Here is a 25456-nt window from a genome sequence, read left to right as displayed (position 1 = left end):
TACAGAAGGACAGACATTTATACAGATGCTGCTGTGCCAGGGTAGGAGGTATGATATCCCCCAATGTCTAAGTACAGTTAACTTCAAGTCCATGGAAAATGTTACTTCCTTTGGCATTAGTCTTGGACCAAGTGAATGAAAAGAAGACACAGCTAAGATGAGTCTGGAAAGGTGGGAAGGTCTATTTCTCAAGCATGCATATGGTTCACCATAACTGAGTCTTTACTCATAAGAAAGAATCATCACACATTTTGATGCAGTAACTTTTGATCTGAGTGACTCACACACTATCTACCATTCTATCAGAAAAGAGGCCAATTTGATTTCAGTTTGCATGGATATTATTCTTTGATGATTCTACCTCCATATGTGCCTCTGATTTTGTCTGTGTAGCAGACCATAATGGATAGAAAACTGGCCTTGGTGCCAGGAAGATATAAGTTTAATTCTTGCCTTAGATACATCTTGGCCCTATGTTAAACAACGTGGATAAGTTCTGCTTCAGTGCCTGGTCTAGTACAGTGAGACTCACCCATGGTCCATGATAGTATTAGCTTACTAGGAAGGTTTCACATGAAATCAGTCTAGTACTAAGCTAAACCCGAGTCATCACTAGCATGGAGCTAGCCCAAGATACTACACCCTGGGAACAAAAATGCATTGTTCTACTTTCCTGAGGTGACCATAGACCCCATATTTCACTTCTTGATCCTCTGACTTGGAGCCAAACCAACCTCCTGAGAGAGGCTGAACCTGGGTGTTAAGTATTTTATTTGAAAATATTAAAGTCAGTGTAAGCTCACTGTAATGCCCATGATTTGTAAAATAACCTGATTTCTCCCTTTTTTTCCAGCCATATCTTGTAAGTTTATGTTTACACAGCTAAGATTTTTCATTATCTTTCTCTCTACTGTGTCGATACCACTCCATCATTCACAGATACTGGCTACTAAATATTGGCTTATCATCAGCCACTAGCAAATCTATTCAGAAGCAGGGATTTTGTTGGATAGCCTTCTTGGCATTTGAATCATTTCTAGTTAACCACTTGCAGGTGTCTGGGATCATGACCAAGTCGTTGAGGGCACATCTTCTTGAGAAATTGAATTCAAGGTGCCGTGATGTATCTATGACTCACCAGTTGAGTATGTGCCTTTCAGAAAATGACACAATTTTTTAAAAAGTCATCTATGCTTAATATTGCAACACATACATGAGATGCTTTAAAAAATGTGTGTCTTAATCAAAATGAAAAATGCAGTGTAAGTATGTGAGTCTTTCACTGGAAAAAAGCTTTATTTTTAAGTAATAGGTTTCATTTTCCTGCTTAAAATGAAAAAAAAAATTGATTTTTTTAATGAAATAGATATATTTTAAGTCGTATCCTAAATTAAAATAATTTTATGCCTCATCTCCCTTAAGTCTAATCTCAGGCATCAGGTTTAATATGTCCTTTTATTTTTAATGTTTTATAATTGGATGCAGAATTCTAAATTCAAAAAAGTTTCTTGTCAAAGACTATTAATGAACGATGAGATGAAATGCTGTTATTGGGTTCTCTGCTGGTGGTTTTTTAGTTACTTCTCCTTTTTTCTGCACATCAGCTTACTTGACTTCCTTTATTGTGCAGCTCAGGGTGTAAAATTGGTCTACCTCCCATGTGGTTCCTCAAATGCAAATAAAAAAATGAAATATGTTGTATGGAAAAGGGTCACAAAGTTTTCACTTTCAATATAGGTACATTTTCCCGAAACATAAACAAATATTGAAAGTCTGCATCCACTTCAGGGAATTGTGAAATCAATTTACTGTATTACATTTCATAGTTATATAGCCCTAGGCAAGTCAATTAATCTCTGTGAGCCTCAAACTTCTCCTTAGGTTGCACAGTGCAATCTCTGTTAGGAGAATCTCCCACACTGCATGTTCCCTACTTTGATAAAATGTTGCTTTTTCACATACTTGCATATATTTCACTCTAGGTTCAGGTTTGGTCCTTAGACACTTAATATCTATGTGATCCTGGACAAGTCACTTAAGCTTTCTGTACGTCAGCTTTCTCTCCTGTAAGACAATGCTAGACTCAATGACCTTTTAGGTATCTTGTACAGATAAGTTATTCCTTATCTGTCATTCTATGATCTTTGTATATTTATACTGTAATATGGACCTTCAACACATGGGGTAATATTCTGTGGCTGGTTTTGCCCCAGCCCTAGAGTAAAATTCTAGTGAATTCTTTTAGACAAGGTTTAGAAAGGCTCGTTTATAGAGTATTCTCAAAGTGTGATTAACAAAATATCTTCTAAAAAAGTATTCAATGTACAATAAAGCTATCATATGTAAGACAATTTATTCCCTGAACTACAGAAAATGCAGAAGGCTCAAAGAATAACTTAATGGATAGAAAACATTTAATTAACCTTAAACTTGTTATAGTCCCCTGGAAGGTCAAGGTATTGGGGAGGGGGGAAGAGCCACTGCAAGCTCTCTCCATCTTATTTTAAGACAAATTGCTCCCCACCTTTAACCGAACTATTTCCATGCCCCGCTATCTCTCCCAACCCAGCTTCCAATACCTGGAGGCAGAAAAACTTGTTGGCCAAAGGCTTCTACAGCACCTGAATTATGGGCACTTCTTGACATGTGAGTCCCTTTTATCAATTCAGGAAACTTCAGAGAATTCTTCAGAGAAGCTTGTAATCCAATTTCCGCCTTTCTTCTTCATTTCCTCTCCACACCCTCTGAGGTTCTGGGAGTGGGGAGTTGAGGGTAGAGCAGGGACCCACAAATGTTCTTTTCCGTTCCTTTGCTTTTAAGAATTGTGTATGGGCATTGATGAAATACAGTATTATGGTGTAAAGGAAAGGCACCTTCCCCCTCTTCTCAGGAAAAGAATATTTCTCATTAGCTACCTAAGAATTCTGAGAATTAGAAGATCACTTGGTTTCATAAACAGTTTTAGGAGGTAGGGGATTTTAAAGGTGGGGAAAGAAGGAGGGTGGAAATATCAATCATTCATATTTGGAATGGAATACAGAATGCCCTCTGGGAAAATAATTCTAAACATCTCATTGCCTGGAGGGATACCTTTGAAGTGTACCTCAGAATCTCGACTGTCTCTTTTAAAGTGAAGCTTAGACAAAGTAGAAAACTTAACTTTAAAAAATCACTTTTAACAAAAATTACTCTAATTTTTATGAATTTCTAAAATGAGTTGCAAAGTAACAAGTAGAATTCTTTTGCTATGGGAGAAAGAGCAAATTTTTATCTTCTGTTGGTACTCTGTACTTTCTGAGTTGTTTTGGTTGGTTGATTTTGTTTAACTATGTAGGGTGTGTGTGTGTGTGTGTGTGTGTGTGTGTGTGTGTGTGTGTGTGTGTTTGTCTGCCTGTGTGTCTGTCTGCCTTTGTGTCTGTGAATATGTGTGTCTGTATCTGAAACGTGTGCATAGTGGTAGAAAGGCAGAATGAGATGTGGGAGAGGGAAGGAAGGAGGGTTTTTTATTTATTTATATATTTTTTATATTTATAAACACTGCTTTCTTCAGAGCTTAAAGAAAAAAGATCAGATAGCTATCCTGCAAAGCTGACTGTAGACCTCATTAGGAGGCTTAGATGACAGGTGACATCTCATTTTGATAAAATTAAACAGAAAGTCTCCTACAGAAACTCTTGAGGGCATGAGATAGGGAGATGGAGTGAAGGAAGACAAGCCAAATCAGCCATATGTGAAAACATGCATTAAAACACACACAATGCCAATGGTTCTATGCTAGAATATATCTGATACCCTTTGATCTTCTCAGTCCTGGGAGATAGGCACAAGTATTTCTATTTTACAAATAAGGGAAATCAAAGCTTGGTGAGACTTGCAAAAGAGGTGGGGAATTAGAACACATGTTTCTCTTGCCTGCCTCAACTATACCATACTTGCTGTCCATAATGTGAGCTATTAGGTGAATGTAGAAAACCAGGAATCCAAGTTCTTATTCTATATCAAAACACCACACCATAGCCAAAACTCTATGGCACTCCTTCCAGTCTTCTGGAGGTTCTAGAATTTAATCAGACTGCCATCACCACTCTTACACTAAGGCAATGGAAGTTATAAGATGATGCATTGGAATTGCAGAAGAAGCCATCATTTTAGAAAAGGATGCTTAGAGGTAGAGCAAGGGGTTGCCAGGAAGGTAGACCTGGTGGTGCCAAGGCACTGAACACCTAAAAAGGCAGGAATTTTTTTCTAGTAAGGTGCTGCTCCACTTTTACACTTATCTGACATAGATGTGTCTGTAGGCAAGACATTATGAAGAACAAACCAAGAAACTATGAAAATTCATAGAAAACTGCAAGGAAGTGAGAGGAAAGAAGCATGGTACGATGGGATGGAGCCCGTCTCTGATGCCTACCTACCTTTGTGATGTACAGGAAGTTATTAGCTGCCCTAGCTCTTCGTTTCCCCATTTGTACTGGAGAAGCTCTCCATCATCCCCAGGCTCAAAAATAAAATCCTCTGATATTGAAAGTCTTTCATGACCTGTCCCTGCCCCACCTCCCTATCTTTGTAATCATTATGCATCATACACTGTACAATAACATTGACATCCTTGCTCTTCCTCCATCAAGACACTCCATCTCCTGAATCTGGACATTTTTTTCTGGCTGTCCCTCATGACTAGAATGAATTCCCTCCTCTGCCTTTTGGCTCCACTGGCTTCCTTATCATAATATTCTACCTTCTCTGGGAAGTCTTTCCCAATTTTCCCTCAATGCAGTGCCTTTCCTCTGTTGATCTTTTCTACTTTATCCTGTGTATAGCATGTTTGTACATAGTTGTTTGCATGTTTTCTCCTGAATTAGACCGTAAGCTCCAAGAGAGCAGGGACTGCCTTTTGCCTTTCTTTGTATCTCTAGCTCTCAGCACAGTTCCTGGAATGTAATAGGTGATTAATAAATGTTTATTGATTGGCTAATTGATTAGGATTGCCCTAGATGGGCTATGTGGTTTCCTCTAGCTCTAGGTCTTTGATGTGAATTTCAAAAAGAGGGAGAGAGTAAGACCTGAGAAAGATGATGAGAAAACAGAAAAACATTTCAAAATTTCACTAAAGTCACTGTTCCCCTTCTTGATACCTCAAATTCCTTGTCATTTCATTCCTGTCCTAGACCACCTGACCTCCTTTTATGTAGCTGGGAAATTGGGAGTTGGGGTGGTGGTGTGATGAGTGCCAGAATTAGTTAGCTGAAATCTGAATAATACAGTATACAAGGTGCCTAGCATTACCAGTATTCATCAAGCTCCAAGTGGGGCCATGAATATTTTAAGATGTCCACATTAGTTGTTTCTCCACACACCACTGCTCTTACCCTACTAAAGTTTTATTCTCTAAAGTCACTATTTCTTAGGCCTCATCTCCTTTAACTTCCTACAATATGTAGTTCTCAAACTTTGGTTTCTGAATCCCTTTGTCCTCTAAAAAATTATTGAGGACCTTTCTAAGGAGTTTTCCTTTTTGGGGTTATATCTATCAATAATTACCATGTTATACATCAAAGTATTTTCATATTATTACAAAAATAGTTTTAACCTCAGATTCTCTGAAAGGACCTTGAGGACTCCCAGAGTTCTCCATACCACACTTTTGAGAACTGGGGCTCTACATATTAGATACTGTTGACCACTTCCCTTTGAAACTCTCTTCACCATCTTTCATCAACAGATCAGAGACTGAAAGACAGAAGGGACTTTAGAGAACATTGAGTCCAATCCTACATTTTATTGGTAAACTGAGCTCTGGGAAGTGAAGTCACTTTGGAGTTATACAGGTAGTAAATAGAACTGAGGGCTTCCTGACTCCCAAATCCAGTGTTCTACATACTTTCCAAGGGTCAGTAAACTATGGCCAGTCTCCAGCCAGCCAACTTGTTCTTGTACAGCTTAAGAGTTAAGAAGGTTTTTACATTTTCAGAAAAAGTTTTCTTGCATTTTTAAATGTAATAAACATGCTTAAACAGGAGAGATTTGGCTCTTCTCTATTTCACCCCACCCTTGTGTACCATGATGCTACTGAACTAGCAGAGATTTTGCTACTGTAGTTTTGAACTACTCATTAAGTATTTCCTCCTTCTCCCACACACTCAGTACGGGTTTTGTCCTTAGCCCTTTCTCTGTTGATGTTTTGTCTCTGCCAAATATTATTTCTACTTTCACATGTCCCTTTTTTTTCCTCTCCCCCTAGTCCAGACTCTCCTCACTTCTTGCCTGTATGATTGCAACAGCCACCTAATTGGTCTCCCTGTCTCTAGTGTTTTTCCACTTCAATCCACCTTCCGCACAGCCACCAAAGCTCTTTTCCTAAAACACAGGTCTGATCATGTCAATTTTCCCCCTACCCACTATTCAATAACTTCTAGTATTAGCCTATTATGTCTAGGATCAAACACAAACACCTCTCTTTAGCATTTAAAGTTCTTTACAGCCTGGCCCATTCGTATGTTTCTAACCTTAGTATGTATTTTACTTCATCTCTTCAGCTCTCTGGACTCTAACCATATGGACCTAATTGTTCTAGACAATTGACATTCTGAATCTCTAAGTCTTTTTTTTAATTACTTTGTTTTCAGTGTTCTACAGTCATTTCCATATAACTTAAGATTTCTTTTCCCCCTTCCTACCTCTCCTTCCCTCTTCAATCCTCCCTCCCTCCTTGAGATGGCATACAATTTTATATAGGTTCTACGTATACATTCTTATTAAATACATTTTCACCTTAGTCATGTTGCATAGAAGAATTAAAATGAATGGGAGAAATCATAAAACAAACCAAAATGTAAAACAAGAGAAAAATGATCTGCTACATTCTGCAATCAAATTCCATACTTCTTTCTCTGGATGAGGAAGGCATTTTGCTTTAAGAGACCATTGGGAATTTGTTAAGTCCTTGCAATGCAATGAAGTTCTAAATCTACCAGAAAAAATCCTCGCACACTGTGATTGTTGCTGAGTATAAAGTTCTCCTGGTTCTGCTCCTTTCACTCAGCATCAGTTCATATAAGTCTTGCCAGGCCTCTCTGAAGTCTTCCTGTTCATCACTTCTTATAGCACAATAGTATTCTATTACAATCATATACCACAATTTATTCAGCCATTTCCCAATTGATGAGCATCCAGTTGATTTCCAGTTTTTGGCCACGACAAAGAGTGCTGCTATAAATATTTTTGTACATGTAGGACCCTTTCCCATTTTTATGATCTCTTGGGGATACATTCCTAGAAGTGATATTGCTGAGTCAAAGGGTTTGCATATTTTTGTAGCCCTTTGGGCATAGTTCCAAATTGCTCTCCAGAGTGGGTGGATCAGCTCACAGTTCCACCAGCAATGAATTAGTGTTCCAACTCTCCCACATCTCCAACATTTATCATCATCTTGTTTTGTCATGTTAGTCAATCTGATAGGTGTGATGTGGTATCTCAGAGTTGTTTTGATTTACATCTCTCTAATCAATAATGATTTAGAGCATTTTTTCGTATGACTATAGATAGCTTTGATTTCTTCCTCTGAAAACTACCTGTTCATATCCTTTGACCATTTATCAATTGGGGAATGACTTGTATTCTTGTACATTTGGCTCAGTTCTCTACATATTTTAGAAATGAGACCTTTATCATAGACACTAGTTGCAAAAATACTTTCTCGGTTTTCTGCTTCCCTCCTAATCTTGGTTGCACTGGGTTTGTTTGTGCAAAAACTTTCCAATCTAATGTAATCAAAATTATTCATTTTGCATTCCATGATATTTTCTATCTCTTGTTTAGTCAAAAATTCTTTCCTTCTCCATAAATCTGATAAATACACTATTCCTTACTCCACTAATTTGTTTATAGTATCAATCTTTATACCTAGATCATGTACCCATTTGGACTTTATACTTATGTACAGTGTCAGGCATTGGTCTATGCGTAGTTTCCACCATACTGTTATCCAGTTTTCCTAGCAATTTTTGTCAAACAGTGAGTTCTTATCTCAGAAGCTGAGGTCCTCGGGTTTATCAAACAGTAGATTGCTATATTCATTTACTACTGTGTCTTGGGTACCTAACCTATTCCACTGGTCTACACTTCTGTTTCTCAGCCAGTACCACACAGTTTTGATAATTGCTGCTTTATAATACAATTTGAGATCTGGTAGAGCTTGGTCACCTGCCCTAGCATTTCTTTTCATTAGTTTCCTTGATATTTTGGACCTTTTGTTCTTCCAGATGAATTTTGATATTTTTTCTAGCTCTACAAAATAATTATCTGATAGTTTGGTTGGTATGACACTGAATAAGTAAATTAATTTAGGTAGAATTGTCATTTTTATTACATTGGCTTGGCTCACCCACAAGCGACTGATATTTTTCCACTTACTTAGATCTTACTTTGTGTATAGGAAAAGCGTTTTGTAATTGTATTCATATAGTCCCTGGGTTTGTTTTGGCAGGTAGACTCCAAATATTTTATTCTGTGTACCATGGCTTTAAATGGAATTTCTCTTTTTATCTCTTGCTGTTGGACTTTGTTAGTAATATATAGAAATGCAGAAGGCTTGTGTGGGTTCTCTAAGTTTTTTACTGACTAACCATTTCTCATCCTTGAAATGTTCTCCTTCCTCATGTCTGCTTCTGAGTATCTCTGGGGCCCTTCAAGTGTCAACTCAAGTGCTGTCTTCTGCCTTAACTCTTTCCTGATCTCCCCAACCCCCAAGGGATTGTTATTCCTCCCCAATCAGATCATCAGTAAACATTTATTAAGTAGCTACTGTGTTAGTCACTGCACTAAGCACTAGAGATAGAAAAGCAAAAGACCTTCTCTGCTCTCAAGCAGTTTTGCTGCTACAGTTTTAAATTGCTCTTTTGTGTTTTCTCCTGTGAGCTCTTCTCAAGGAGCTCAGTCAAATGGGGCCTTACCTTGTAACTCTTCTATGTAGGAGATAAAGAGTGGATTTGTGATTTCATAAGGATCTCCAGTGAGAAACTCACTCTCTCAATACAGGTCGACATCTTTTCTACAACTTAGAGTCTAAGAGCAAAAATTCTTAACCTGTTTCACATCATGGACCTTTTCAGAATAATGTTTTTAAAGGCATAAAATAAAATACATAAGATTACAAAGGAAATCCATGGTTTTGAAATATACCTATCAATTTTTTTTTTTTACAGTTCACAAGTTCCTGGTTTAAAAAAAATTTTAATCAAGAGTTGTCTAGAGCAAGAATTTTCAGAGTATGATCCAAGCACCACTGGGATCCACTAGAATCTTTCAGGGGGTCTGTGAGATCAAAACTATTTTCATGATAGTACTTAGATGTCATTCCTACTAAATTACTCTTCCCTTTTCCAACTATATAGCTGAAGGAGACCATATTTTGTTAATATGCTTCAACCAAAACAACAGTAAAACAGATTGAATACAAGAGCAGATATGATAATCCAACTATCTTCTAAGTCAGACATTTGACTTAAGAGACTTGCAAATATATGTAAAGCAGTGCATCTCTTCTCACTCATTTTTGTTTTGAAAAATATAGTTACTTTCATTATACTATGGTATTTATGTTAACACATGATGGATTTATTATTATTTTAAAATTAATAAGTAAATATTTTTAAAACTATCAGTTTTCATTTTGAATACATTAGGTATAAATAAAGTTCTTTGGAGTCCAAAATAATTTTGAAGAGTGTAAAGGTGTCAAGAGGCCCCCGAATCTGAAAATTACTAGACTAGAGCAAGGAGAGGTTAAGTGCCTTACCCACAGTCACAAAGCCTGTATATGTGAGAGGCAGAACTGGAGTGCGGGTCTTTCTGATTCGGAAGCCACTCAGTTCACTACATCAAGCTTCCAGTTTATTATGCATGTTTAGTTCATCTTTGTGTCTCCAGTATCTAGCACAGTCCCTTGTACATACTCAGGGTTTAATAAATGTTTGTTGATTGATCTTATTGACTCCTTGGGCTTAATCTCCCACCTGTGGATAACTTTCAAAATCTACATAGTCCCTTCACTCTCATCTTGTACTCTACCCCATCATACGTGTTGGGTTTTTGCTAACTACATCATCCTTCATGTCCTTTGCTGTCTCTGTTCCTTTAATAATTCCACATTTCTTGGTTATCCCTGTTGAGAATCAGCCTATCTCTTAAAACCCAGCTCAAATGCTGTCTCCTTTGTGAAGCCTCATACCTGCCAATGCTCTTGGTGTACACATCTGTTCAAACGCCTGTTGTTTACCACTTGATGTTATAGTTATTAGTTTCATATTGTATCCCCCTATTAGACTTTGACGAAACCATTCAATTGTAGTTTTCCAGTAACTAATAGATAACAGTAGTTTAGTGCTTATTATTTCCTAGGCACTGTGCTAAGTGCTTTATAATATGTCATTTGACACAATAACTTTGGGAGTTAGATGCTATTATCATGCCCATTTTACAGATGAGGAAACTGAGGCAAATAGAGGTTAAGTAACTTGCCACACAGGTCACACAGCTAGTGAGCAGCTGAGGCTGAATTTTAACTCAAGTCTTCTTGACTCCTGACACAGCTCTCTATCCATTGTAACACTAGCTGCCTCAGTACCTCACATACTGCTTTGCATTGATGAAAAATAGACCCTTGATATGTTTGCTGAAGCTTCCAGCCATATCTCTAAAGAAATCCCCTTTTATGAACCACAGTCATGTGTTTCTCATTTTCTGACAAATAGTTCTGCCTTGATGACCTGCTAGAATCTCAGATGCAACATTTTTAAAACTAAAAGATCATGCAAACAGCTACATTTTCTTTTTCTTCTTCATATAGCTTTCTTTTAATTTGTATATTTATAATAGTCAAAATGACTTAGTCACTCAAAGTCGTATCCAAAAGAAATATAGGGAAAACATTAAAGACCCATTATAAGGCACTCATTAAGGTCAAACTTTATATATGTATATGTATCTATCTATCTATCTATCTATCTATCTATCTATCTATCTATACATATATATATACACACACACACACACATACATATTATCAGTATTCTTAAAGTTGTCTTCATTACTAAGATAGTTTGAAAGAAAAATGGACTGAGTTGTATATGATGAGATGATTGTAATAGCTGTGCTTTTGAAAAGAATATAAAAATAATTCCATAATGTATCATTCTTCAAACTTTATTTTCCCTAGCTCTGAATTTTCCTACTGACTTTAATATTTCTCCTAGTACCCCCATTCTCCCAGTCAAAACTGTGGAATTATCTTCAATGCCTCCATTTCCCTGGAATCCTATATTCTATCAGTTAAAAATTTGCCTTTTAAAGTTCTAATTTAATTTAATTTTCTATTATAAAGTCTATTTAAGAAAAACAAGCAAAATTTTAAAAATACAAACAAAATTCTTGCAGAAGTCTTCTTAGTCAAACAACACACATTCCCATTTTGTCCATGTCCGAAAATGTAAGTTTCATTTTGTATCTTGAATTCACTGTCTGTCTTTCAACAGGTGGATAGCATACTTCAGCATTGCTCCTCTGGAACTATGGCTGGTGATTGCATTGAGTAGAGTTCTTAAATCTTTCAAAGTTGTTTGTTTTTACAATGTTGCTATACATTGTTCAAATGCTTCTGTTTACATGAACATTCAAGTCTTCCTGGATTTCTCTGAAAAGAGAAACACCATCACTTTCATCATCTCTTATGGCACAATAGTATTCTATTATATACATATACCATAATTTGTTCAGTCATTCTCCAACTGATGGGTACACATCCTCTTCTTAGTTTCCTGTTCTTTGCAATTACAAAGAGAGCAGCTAGAAAAATTTTGTACATATAGATCCTTTTCCTGTTCCTTTGATTTGGGGGGAGGGGAAAGGGGTAAAGGCCTAATGGTGGTATACCTGTGTCAAACAGTATGTATAGTTTAGTGACTTTGGGTACATGATTCCAAATTGTTTTCTAGAATGGCTGGCTCACTCCATATATACTAGCTCCACTAGTAGTGCTTGAATATGTCTGCTTTACCACAATAGTTCCAGCATTTGTCATTTTCCTTTTTTGTCAGCCATCCCAATATTATGGTCATGAAGTAGAACTTTATTGTTGCCTTAATTTGCTTTTCTCTAAATGTTAGTGATTTGAGATCATCTCTTCTTATGGTTGTTTATTTCTTGAATTACTTTCTTCTCCTTATAATTGTCTGTTTTAGCATTTATCATTTGGGGAATGCAGTTCCTTTTTTGAAAAATAGGGCTATAATTTTATACATTCTAAAATAATCTTATAAACCTCTGGTTTATTAGAGGAATGGTGAAGCTATACACTAAGGCATCTCATGATATCCTTATGTGTAAAGCAGATTGACAAGAATTCAATGTTAGTACATTTGGATAGATTCAGAATTGACTGAATGATTGGTTCAAAGGATAGTGGCTAAAAAGCTAATGTCGTTTTAGAGGGATATGTCTAGTAGAGTGCCATAGGGTACTGTCAAATCCTTTTCTCTTCATTATTTTAATCAATAATTTGGGAAATGATATAGATGATATAAATTTGTGGACATTGTGAAGCAAGCAGGGATAGCTAGGTGATGCAATGGATAGAGTACTAGACTTGAAGTCAGTAAGAATTGAGTTCAAATCCTACCTTGGACATTTACTAGCTTTGGAATCCTGTTCAAATTCATTAGATTGTGTGTGTGTGTGTGTGTGTGTGTGTGTGTGTGTGTGTGTGTGTGTGTGTGTGTGTGTGTAAAAAATCAATAAGCTGGAAGAATGGGAAGGAGGCACTGAAGTGAATTTTTAAAATATCAATAGATACCAAAACCTATACTTAAGTTCAAAAAATCAGTTAATATTCTAGGAAGCAATTCATTTGAAAAATGGCAAGGAGTTTGAATGGGCTGCACAGTTGATATGAATCAGTGCCAAGGCTAAAGCCATCTTAAACCACACTAAGAAGACAATGTCTAAAACAAGGGAAAATTATGATATGATATACTGCTGTGATCTGATCATTTCAGGCCAAGAAAGCTACTGCAGAACATGAGAAAAAAAGAGAATAGGGAATGCATTTTATAAGTCCACTGAGCTCAACTTCAATTCCTGAAGAAATTCTAGAATTATCATTTAAAAAGTAGTTAGTGAACATCTCAAAAAGGGAAGAAGAGGTTGAAAAAAAAAAACAAGCGTGGCTTCATGAACAACAGGTCCTGACTGACTTGTTAAACTTATGTCCTTTATGGATATGGCTAATAGATTAGTGGATTAGGGAAATGCTCTAAATATACTTAAGTAGATTTTCTCAGAATATTTGACAAAGTCTCATGTTGTTCTTATGAAAAAATAAAGAAGTGTAGGTCAGATGGTAGTAAAGTTACATGTAGAGGGAACTGATTGAATAGATAAACACAAAGGTTAATTATTAATAGTTTATCATCAACTTTCAAAGATTTCTCTATGGGTTAGACCTATGGGTCTAACCTTGATACAGTTTATTTACTTATTTATTTTTTTGCCCATGACTTAGATAAGTGAAATATATTGGATAGTCATGAAATGTGTAGATAATACAAATTTGAAGGGGATACATAGAATGACAAGGTCAGGATCACAAAAGAACTTGGCAGATATGAGCACAGGGGCAAATCTCATGAAATGAAATGAATTAGGGGTAAATATAAAGTCTTATTCTTGTTCAGAAAATCAACTTTATAAGTATAAAATGGGGCAGGCATGGCTAGACTTTAGTTGTCTTAGAAAAGATTTGAGTACTTTAGTAAACTATACACTGAATATGTCAATAATTTTAATATACAAAATGTAATCTTGGGCACATTAAAAAGATAACTGTCTGAGGCTGCCTTGGGAGATAGTGGATCCTTCCTTACTAAAGTGCTTCAGGTTGTAGAGAGGATTCTTGTTCAGATAGTGACTGGGCTGGATGACTTAGAATGTCCATAGATCTGTGAGATTCTATGATTTTTTTTTAAATTCTGAGAGAGACAATGTCAAGCTGGAGGGCATCCAGCCATGAATGCTCAGGATGGTGAAAGCAGTCAACACCACAGTATAAGAGAATTGACATAAGAAACTGGAACACTTAGCCTGAAGAAGAGGTCCATCTAGAAGTGTCTAGAGGTCCATGAGAGTCACCTTGAAAGGCAGTTATGTAGAAAAGAAGATCAAGACATGGACCATTCTATAGAAATGGGTGGAGCTAGATTTGGTTTTATTGTAAGGGGAAAAAATGTGTCCTACTAATTAAGGCTGCCCCAAAATAAAGTCAGTTGCATTGGAAGATTTATCAGTTCCCTACGCTATAGGTCTTCAAGTGGAAGCTATATGAGTATTTATTAGGAATATCCTTGATGGTGTTCATGTTTTGGACTATCCAAACCCCTGTAGGTTCCTTTTCCAACTCTGGGATTTCAGCTGTTTTGGATTCTTCTTCTACAATATCATTACCTTTTCCTGAGCTAATGCAGTAGACCCCGACTTGGTTTTCCTAATTAAGGTTTTCCCCTCCTATGTATCATTCACACTAATACCACATTAATGCACTGCTTTGACTGTGTCAATCACTCTTCTGCTCAAAAACTGTTAACAACGCAAAATTACCAAATTCAATTTTCCTTAGCCTGCTATTTAAGGCCCTCCATAAACTGACTTCAATATACCTTTCCTTTCCAGGGATATATCCCCCACTACTCCTTCACTGCACAGATAACTGTATTTGGTCAAATGGAGCTTCTAGTATACCTTTTTCCAGTTCTGTAATATTCTCCCTAATCAGAATACCCTTGCTCCCATCTTTCCTTAGAGAAATCCTACTAATTTTAGTGTATATGCTTTATACTACCTCACATATATATTATATATTTGGCTAGGTGTTCTGTAAAATTTTTAAGTTCTTTAGAGGTGGGGACTTTCTTGTACATCCTATACAGAGTCTGGCACCTTGTAGGTCCTTATAATTTCATTGAATAAAAAACAGGAGCAAAAGAATAAAATACAAAATAGCAGTCCATAGAGTTTTTAAAGGGTAAGATTCCAAAATATTTGAAATTCATTTGGAAGTGAATAATTGAGAAGTTAAACAGTAAGATCCTGCAACGAAAACACACACACACACACACACACACACACACACACACACACATTAATAGCAATACAGTAGTGCTGTGTCTGGAAGCAGGAAGACCCAAGTTTAAATTCAGCCTCTGACACTTACTAGCTGTGTGACCCTGGGCAAGTCGCTTAACCTCTTCCTGTCTGTTTCCTCAGTTGTAAAATGGAGATAACAGTACCTATCTCACAAGGTTGTCACTAGGATCAAATGAGATAATATTTGTAAAGTGCTTACCACAGTGCCTGACAAATAGTAGGTGTTACATAAGTGTATATTCCCTCCTACTCTGCCAGAAATAATTTTATTGAATTTAACTTACTTAATCTATATCCAACTGATTTCTTCTTTAAAGAGACATCTAAATTGCCATAATCTCCCGCTCCTTCAGATGTGAAACTCCCAGGATCTCAGGTAACATTTGTAGGAATCATTGAACAAGGAAAATATATCTCAAACAACTGCCTACGGTAACATCTTATCCCATTCCTCCAAGTTCATTCATTGCTTCATTACTGGAGTTAAACAAAGTAGCTTGCTCCCTTCTGTCAATATCTTTATTATTTCTCCAAGGAGAAGTCTTAGTCACTTTAGGGTGAGGTTAGAGAAACTATGGACTCTAGGGTTGGCCTCTTTAATCCATTTCCCTAATACCTATTACCCACTTATCTAAGGATTTTAGCAAGAGTTTTGAAAGAAATGTTATTTCTTAATATTTCTAGAGAAACTTTTTTTAAAGGAATTTTTATTCCTCTGTATGGCACATCACTAGAACTAGTAACTTTCACAAAGTAGTTCTTTTAATACACAGTCTTATTATAATGAGATGAGACTTTTACATTTTTTTAATTAACAAACACTTTTCCTCTTTCCCCAAACGATAACAACAACTACAAAAAGATCAAAATCCTCATAACAAATATGCATGGTCAGGCAAAACAGATCCCCAAATTGGCCATGTCCTAAAATGCCTGTCTCCTTCTGCTTGCCTTTCTAGCAGGAGGTAGGGTGCTTCATCTTCACTCCTCAGGAATCATGGCTTATCATTCTATCTATAATAGTTCTTCAGATCAGTTGTTTTTCTAATGAGATCTTTCAGATGGTCTTCTGTTTTTTCTAGTTTTATTACTTTTTGTTGTTTTAAAACCTCATTCAATTCTGCTTGCTCAATTCTAGTTTTCAAGGAGTTATTTCCTTCTTTAAGACTTTGGACCTCTTTTTCCAATTGGTTACATTTCTTTGCATAATTCTCTTGAATTGCTTTTATTTTTTTTTCCTAATTTTTCCTCCACCTCTCTTATTTGATTTTTTTAACTCCTTTTTAACTTCTTCCAGGATCTCTTTTGGGGCTTGTGACCATTTGACATTAGTCTTTGGGTGAGGAATGACTTTTTTTTTTGACTCACTATCTTCTTCTACATATGAACTCAGATTCTTTTAACTTGGTTTACTCATTTTTTGTCTCATTTTATTTTTGGTAGCTTATTATTATTATCAGGTTTAAATCTTGAGTTATAGGTGATGTTACCCTGGGCCTCGGGTCTTCATTTACTGTTATTTTCTGAATTCAGTTTGGGGGCTCAATCTCAGAAACTCCTTTCCTCTCCTAAGTCACAGTCAGGGCTGCCTCAATGATTGTCTGTTTAGCACCGCTAGGCCTGGCTTCCGGAAATAGCGGCCGGCTGGGGCAGGAGAGGAAGAGGGGTGGTCCTCCAATCTTCCCTCACTTGGCACATGCTGCTCTTTTGACGAAAGTTTGTGAGGTCAGAGTTTGTGAGATGAAAGTTCATGAGGTCTGGTTGTTTCCTGACAGCTGCTGCAGAGCCCGCTGTTTGTTGGCAGTGCCCACACTTCACGCATGCCAGACCTCAGCCCCTGAAGGTCCCGTCTTTTCTGAAGTCCTCTCACATTATCTTTATTTTTATTTTCCCTGATCTACATTCATTTTGTGATGATTTTCTCTGTTTCTGGAGGAAATCTGGAGAGCCTGGACATTTCTGACCTACTCCATCATCTTCCCAGAATCCCCCCCAAGGTCTAATATCATTCAAAGTTATTTTTATTTATAATGTGGTTGTCATCGGATACATTGTTCTTCACTTCATTCTGTATCAATTCCAAAAAATCTCGTCTGTTTTCACTGAAACTGACCATGTTGTCATTTGTTATGGTGCAATCATATTACAACACTCAAATACCATCATTCCTTTGCCATCTTCTGAGAGGTAAGGATCCCCTTAAGTTTCTAGTTTTTATGTTGCTGCTATGAAAAGGGAGGCATCTGGGGCGCCTGGCCTAGCATCAGAAATATTCATCTTCCTGTGTTCGAATCCTGCCTCAGATACCTACTAGCTGTGTGACTCTGGGCAAGTCACTTAACCACATGGCCTCAGTTTCCTCATGAAGCGTCAGACAAGACTTTCAGAACAACAACAGCAAATGACCAAGAAAATTTGATCGCTTAATATTTTTTTTTTGCATATGTAGGCCATTTTCCTTTTTTTTTTTTTTTTTTTGGAAATGAGCCTTAAAAAAAAAATCCTATATGATCTGATACAGCTAAGTCAGTGGATAATTCCTTCACTGGAATGGAAGTAGGAAAGGAGACTTATGCACTTATTTCAATTTGTCCATACTTGCTCAGAGATCTTTTTTGGGAGCTGTCTCCATATCCAGCTGACAAGAAAGATAGACAGACACACCCACCCACACCCACTCACACCCACCCCCCACACACACACACGCACACACACAGAGTGTTACAGTGAACACTAGCACTTGCAGGGATTATGAAAGGTCTCCCCTAAGAAATGATCCCTGAGAAGAGGAAGCTGAGAATTCTCTGAGCCAGAGGGAATAAGGCCTAGGGCACAGCCAATGCAAAGGGACCCAGGATGGAAATGGAATGTTATGAACAGGAAGCTGTAAATAGGTATGTCTTGATGGGACATAGTATGCATGAGAGTGAGTAATGTGCAGTTGGACCCAGACTGCCAAAGGCTTTAAATGACTGACAGAGGGGTTTGTAAAAATGATGTTAGAATAATAGATGACTGCCAAATTCCCTTCTGCCTCTAAGAATATTATGCTGTTCCAGAAGAGAACTGTTAAAAATGTTTTGGGTAAGAGCAAGACCCTTGAATAATGTATAATAGCTTCCCAAGATGACTGTCCTGAGAAAAGAAGCATCCATTTGGGTGTTGAAGTTCTAGGATGTTTGTTTTAAAACATTTACTTTGCTTAAGTCACACATAGAGTGAAAGGTGGTTTGAGCTGGAAGCATCGTACATATGAGTTGGAAGGGGACCTTAGATCATTGAGTCCAATCTCCTTCATTTTACACAGGAGGAAACTGAGGCCTAGAGACTTGAAATGACTTGTTTTGGGTCATATGGTTGAGGTTTACACTCTGACCACCCAGGGACACCTAAAACTTTTGTGGTTTAGGCTCTGCCCACCCAGAGTCAAAAACTGGTGCAGTTTCATGATGTGTTTATGGTGGAGCCATCTCAAAGAATTCAGAGGCTGACCACCTCTAATCGAAGTATAGGCATTTATTGAGACTGACACCTCTCATGAAGCAGGCTAAGTTCCACGAGGAATAAGCAACTTCAGAGAAAGCAACTTGGATTTTTATAGGGTAAATACATTATTACATAACAGAAATTATGAATATTTAAAGAGCAGGAGGGGTTTGTTAAGGTAATAGAGGAAGGGTCCCTTCTATGGTTCGGTGGTTAAGCATTCTGGTCATGCTGCCCTCTGATTGGCTGCCTATCATGGCCCTATCTTGGGCTAATGGATGATGTAATTGTGGATGAGTACAAGAGCACTCTTGTTCCAATGTGTGAACTGGATCTGTGGTTAGCTAGGGGCAATGGGCATGCTGTTCAATGAGGCCGAAAGGAAAGTTAAGACAACTAGGGTTGGGGGCAGCCTTGTGTTGATTTTACATATGGGGAATCTGAAACCCAAGAAAGAAATTAAGTGACTTGTCTCGCTTCACATTAATTGCAATGAGGAATAGAAGTCACTTCTGAATCTTTCTCTACCTAATCTTTCCTATACTAGGCTGAATCTCTACCCCCAAACCCTCCTTACCTTAAAACTCATACCTCTAATAAGATGTTTAATGTGTAAGCAACCAGCCTCTCCAGCCACAGCTTTTGAGTTTTGGTTGGGAACAGTAAGGCATGCCAACACCAAAGTTACACTTGAATCATTCAATGCTTGCGGAGACTCAGAAGCAAAATCCAGTCATGGATTCTGATGATTCTTCAAATCCAGGAAATTTTGTTACTACCTCTTGACTCAATTTAATTTGCGGGGGACTCTGGCCTTTGCACATTTCATTCCTGACTCAGATCCTTACAAAATTACTGTTTCCATGGTCTTTGAGGAAATTTAGGCCTTCTCAGAAACATTTCCAAATTTAACAACATATTTTTACCTCACTTCCAGTATAGTTTCTTCCCAATAGTCTTCTGCTTGGGGTTAAGGGAAGAGACATGTATGTTCTCATTACAGCACTTTAAATTATTATTCAGACAGAGTCTTTTGAAACAGTTCTGTTAGGTGGTTTTCTTCTTCCTTAATGATGCTGCTACTTTCATTTTAGTTCCAGTGGATTTTTGAGGCTGTTTCAACTCATAAGACCATAGAGAACAATTCCAACAAAGTTTGAAAAGGACTCTTGGGGTCCTAATTGTGCTGCATGGCTTCACAAGAGCTTAATCTACAAGAACCTGTAAAAATGAATTATGTGCAATGAGGGGAAAAATGAACAATCTTTTGATTTTCCCAATGGCAAATGGCTTTAATTTTAAAAAGAAAATGTTGCTGTTATTTTATGTAATTTTTTCCTGAAATTAAAAAAATTAACATATAAAGAAGGGGTGTCTGAGAGAGTAAGGAAAAATCAACCGTCTGCTTGAGTTATCTTGGTAAAATTCAAAAAGTTCTATCTCTGGAGTCCAAAGATCAGGGTTTGAGGACTAGAAACTCTACTTTGACACGTTCCCTTTATGACTTTGGAGAAGTCACTTGTCCTGACCCACATATACACACCTCAGTTTCCTGCACTGTAAAACAATGGAAGAGGTGCATAGATATCCTCTGAAGTCTATTCAGTCTCTAAACCTACAGTCCTCTGTTCATTTGAACTTGCTGAAGTTGAATTAGCTAAATTTTTGTTTAAAGACAAGTTATGTATTGCTTTAAAAAAAAAAAAAAAGCTGATGTGAAGATTAACATTAGGAATTCCCTGCAATACCTTCAAAGCATTTGGCATATAAACTAGCAAAAAAGCATTGGATTTGGTGCCAGCAGGGATTATGTGTTAATCCTGAATCTCTGGATTTTGGGGTGTCAAGTTTGGTGAGTCACTAAACTTCTCTGAGGCACAGTCTTCTCACTTATAAAGCAGAGTGATGGGCAACTAGGTGGTACAGTGGATAGAGTGCCAGGCCAGGAGTCAGGAAGACTCATCTTCCTGAGTTCAAATCTAGCCTCAGACACTTACTAATTGTGTGACCCTGGACAAGTCACTTAACCCTTTTTGCCTCAGTTTGTCATCTGTAAAATGAGTTGGAAAAGGAAATGGCAAAACATTCCAGTATCTTTGCCAAGAAAACCCCAAATGGGGCCATGTGGGGTCAATCCTACTAAACAGCAACAAAAATATCAGGAGACGAGTATAATGGTAAAGATGCTGGCTTTAGATTTACAAAAGTTGGGTTTAAGTTCTGCCTCTCATGCTTACTACCAGGGTGACCTTGAACAAATTACTTCTCTCTGGGGCCTTTCTTGATTTCCTCACCTATAAAACGAGGAAGTTGGGCTGGATAATACCCGAAGTTCCTTCCAGTTCTAAATTTCAGATTCTGTGAAAGTGTTTTGCAGACCTAAGAGGGATGTAGAAATATAAACTGTTCTTATGTCACTTTTTAAGGGGCTTCTCTAACTCTATTGTGCTCTCCTCCTTCCTACTCCCCCACCCTCAATGAATACAGAAAACAATGAAATCTTCCATCTTGCAGAGTCAGTGCAGCTGGAGTGTCATTAGATTGTTGATGGAAGCAATTGAGGAGGTGGTCACGATATGCTCTCACCACTTTTCCTTCATTTTCGGAGTCTGCAGAAGCCTTAGTGATTTATTGGAATGATTGTTTCCCATTACTTTAGATATTCTTAAATTGCCTTCAGTCGTGAACCATAGCTCTGGTGTGTTGCTTAAGGTTGAAAGCCAGGACCTGTAGGGACCAAGGATGTGGGGAGCAGGAACGTGCTGGGAAAGAGTTTGGGAGCTTCCAAGTTAATTCATATAATCAGTGGAAGCAGTATTTGTTCCTTGATGTCATTTCTCTGACTATTTTCCATCAGAAACCAAAGTGAATGAGAATAGAATGTTCTGTATAGTTATAGTTAGAGGCATAGTGTTAATAATATGCAAATGCTACTAGATTCCAGGCCCACTCTATGGGCCAACTGTCTCCTCCAGAAAATATCCTTGTTTTTGTGCTCTCTCTCTCCAAAACAAAAGTATAACATTGGGTCTGAAATTCTTTGAGATATCTCTGGGGCAGAATTTGTGTTTATTAAGTTGGTTTGGGGTCCAGTGTGAAAGGATATAAACTGGTTCCAGAATTATATTTCTGACTTATTTCATTTTCTTTGGGGACTGGGCCACAAAAGACAAGCCTCCTGTGGTCACACTTCTTTATTTTGAGGTTGGAGGAGTTTAGTTTCAATTCCTGTGCCCGGTTGCAGATGACACTTTGAGTTCCATTTCATATCCTCTAAGGAGGATTACTGATACAACTTCCTATTCTTTATACTAAGACTTCAGGAGAATGGATCACAAGAGCATTGCTACCTTCTGACAGGCCCATCAGCATGACTTAGCTCATTTAAAAAAATTTATTCTGACTTTTTAGGAGAAAAATGAAGTCATTAGACATCCTTCCATACTTTTGTCAAAACCATGCTGAGTTCATCTAATGTCTGTCAGATTGTAAGAAATAAATACATAGGCAAAGATTTGAATTTATAACTCGGTGTAGTGGGGGAGAGGGGAAGACTCAACTCTAGTCCTCGAAGATAAAATGCAAATACTTGATGAAAAAACTCCAAATCACCATAATCATGAAAATGTCAGTCTGGTAAATGACACTTTCAGAACTAGCTGACCCAAGTTTTTCTGTTTGCTGTACACAGACTCCATGTGTTTATTAATTTTAAAGAATTTAAATTGTCATCATCAGCCATTTCATCTAACAAACCAAATTAAGAAAAAACACACAATTTATGAAAATCTTTGTAATTTATCTGGCTAGATACTCTATGCTTAAATTACTCTATAGGGGGCACTTTCAACCATAAAATTCTTCTAGGTGAGTAGAGTAGTATTTAATAAATTACCCGCAGTTACTTTCAAATTTTCAATTCAAATTAACCAAAGCAGTAGTCACATGAAAACATCCTCTAGAACAGAACTTAGGGCCAACGTTTCATCAGCCAAATGCAAACTTTCCCATGAGGATATCACTGACTATATAATATTCCATTGATTGAATCTTTTCAATACTTAGGACTATAGATGAGTTTGTGGTGGTAAGAGATTTATTTACAAATGGGTGTTTGAGTGACAGTATTTTTTATGTGTCAACAAAGAAACACTTTAAAACTTGAGTCTAGTTTCAACCCACACTTCAAAAATAAATTGGACTGGTGAATTCTTTGGTATAGGGAATTCCAGGTGAGAAAACTTCTCTGCACCTGTTCTGTAATTTAGCCTTAAAGAATTACCTGGGGCACTTGGAAATTATAAGTAATTGCCTAGGGTCATATATCTAATTCTTAGAGTCAGGTCTTCTTGCTTCTGAGGACAGCTCTTGATTATAAACTAGCTGCCTGACGGATGGATGGATGGATGGATGGATGGATGGATGGATGGAGAGAGGATGAAAGAGAAAGAGGATAGATGATAAATTTTAGACATATAAATGTATATGTAAATGTGCAGATATATATATATATATATGTGTGTATGTGTACACACATACATACTTTGACCCATACATATTATATATACATTTGTGTGTGTATATTATATGTGCATATATATAATATACATGTGTCTAGGTGTGTGTGCATATGTTTATATATATAAATATGTGAATATATACATGTGTGCATATAGATATAGATTTAGATATATAGATGCTTTGACCTGCTTTATTTTAGACTTGGACTGGTTTACCCTTCATTAAATAATGTGATGGCCCTCTTCCCCCACCCCATCCCATCCCCACAGCTCATTATATTGGTGCCAGACTTAGCATGGACATCTGATTAACCATACTGCAGTTTCCCAACCTCTCTAAGAGCAGAGATTATGGGCATATACCACCATGCTAGGAAAGAAGGAAGGGAGGATGGAAGGAAGGAAGGAAGGAAGGAAGGAAGGAAGGAAGGAAGGAAGGAAGGAAGGAAGGAAGGAAGGAAGGGAGGAAGGAAGGAAGGGCTGAATCATGTTGATGACAAGTAACAGAATTCAGATGTATCATGAACTTATTTCCCAACAAGGGAAACTTAGCTGGGAATCATGGCATTTATGGTTAGGAAGGATACATTTCCCTTCCCAGTCTGAGAAGAAACTAGGATTTGATGGACTGGTTTTGAATACACTCTATTGCAGGTAGATTTTATTCTAGAGTCTAGCTGAAATAAAATGGCTTGGAATTCTGAATGTTAGCTTTTAATGTCACTAGTGCAATATAATGGCTTTCAGGCAGTGACTTTGGTGTATGTTTTTGTCTCTCCCAGCATCTAACAATGCTAAACATATAACAGGTATTTGATATATGTTTGTTGAATTTCTTGGACTGAATTTATAAGACATTGCATGGTCTAAGAAGAAACCAAATACTGAAATTGAAACAACGCCCAACACCTTTGCCCCTTCTTCCCATTCCCATAAGATCCTTGGGAGCTATCTCGCTAACTGTTGCTGTTCTCCTTTCCAGAATTTGTCACTGTGAGGGAGATGATGAGAGCCCCCTTATCACACCATGTCGCTGCACAGGAACTCTACGATTTGTTCACCAGGCCTGCCTGCACCAGTGGATCAAGAGTTCAGATACCCGCTGCTGTGAGCTCTGCAAGTATGATTTCATCATGGAGACCAAGCTGAAACCACTTCGGAAGGTACAACATTATCAGCATAACTATCTTTAAGTGTCAAAAAGCATGGGCTAATAGACAAGCAAATAATATACTTTGAAGACCCATTTCCCTCTTCGAAGGTTCAGTGCCAAGGTGCTTACTTCTCTTGGCACCAAGGGCTGTGTTTGGATAAAATTCTATGTCTATTTGTCAGTAGTTCTTCCTTTTCCCAGATTTCACATTCTTTCCATTTCTGGGTTTGGCAAATACTTCTCCAGGGTCAAAAATTAACAGGAAGACAAAATTTAAGAATAATGTCTATGCAACTGAGTTGTTAAAACCACTAGATTCCACAATCTTAACTTACCTCATAAATTCAAACACTCATCAAGTCATGTGCTTTCTACCTTTGGATTTCTCATATATTCCTTTCTTCCACTCAAATAGCTATCTCTCTGGGCCTTTAATACCTCTTCACTGGATTATTGAGAGAGCTTTCTAATTTCCCCCACTCAAACCCACCCTCCATATAGATGCCAAATTCATTTTTTTCTAAAATATAAGGCTAACCATGTCATCCTTCCTCTCGATAGATTTTTTTGGCTTCCTGTTACCTCCAGTATCAAATATAAGTTCCTTTATTATTCATTTAATAGTTTAGCCCCTTCCTATCCTTCTAGTCTTCTTACATCTTATTCCCTTTATGCCCACTACAATGTAACCATACTAGCCTACTACTTTCTATTTATTACACCACATCCCATTTCTTGTCCTCATGCTTTTGCATAAAATCTCCTATGTCTATAAAGCTTTTCCTTCTCTCTTTCCTTCAAGACCTAGCTCATGTCACCTTCCAGGAGGCCTTTCCTAGTTCCTCCACCTGCTGATGCCTTTCCATCCAAAGTTACCTTCCATCAACTCCGAATAGTATGTGTATACCTAGTTACTTTCACGTAGTCTTGCCTACCAGAATGTAAGTTTTTTGAAGGAAATGGTTGTTTTCATTTTTCTTTTTATCCTCAATGCTTAGCACAATGCTAATACATAGTAAGTCCTTCATAAATATGTGTTGATAATCGATTATTGATTGATCACTGTGAAAGTTGGTAACGTTACAAGTAGTCTCACAAAAGGCAA

The 25456-nt window shown here is 37.4% G+C and overlaps 1 protein-coding gene across 7 annotated transcripts in view; it reads left to right on the top strand.

Annotated features, from left to right (window-relative positions):
• Positions 1 to 25456, top strand: part of MARCHF1 (membrane associated ring-CH-type finger 1) — a 663012-nt gene that overhangs the window by 557730 nt on the left and 79826 nt on the right. For all 7 annotated transcript variants that reach the window (XM_072621551.1, XM_072621552.1, XM_072621554.1 and 4 more), the window contains one exon: positions 24181 to 24361. In XM_072621551.1, the coding sequence (XP_072477652.1) occupies positions 24181 to 24361 (181 nt within the window). The remainder of the gene's footprint in view (positions 1 to 24180; positions 24362 to 25456) is intronic.

Source organism: Notamacropus eugenii, chromosome 6, assembly GCF_028372415.1.
Source record: "Notamacropus eugenii isolate mMacEug1 chromosome 6, mMacEug1.pri_v2, whole genome shotgun sequence".
Lineage (NCBI taxonomy): Eukaryota > Metazoa > Chordata > Mammalia > Diprotodontia > Macropodidae > Notamacropus > Notamacropus eugenii.
This window is presented reverse-complemented; position numbering and strand designations above follow the sequence as displayed.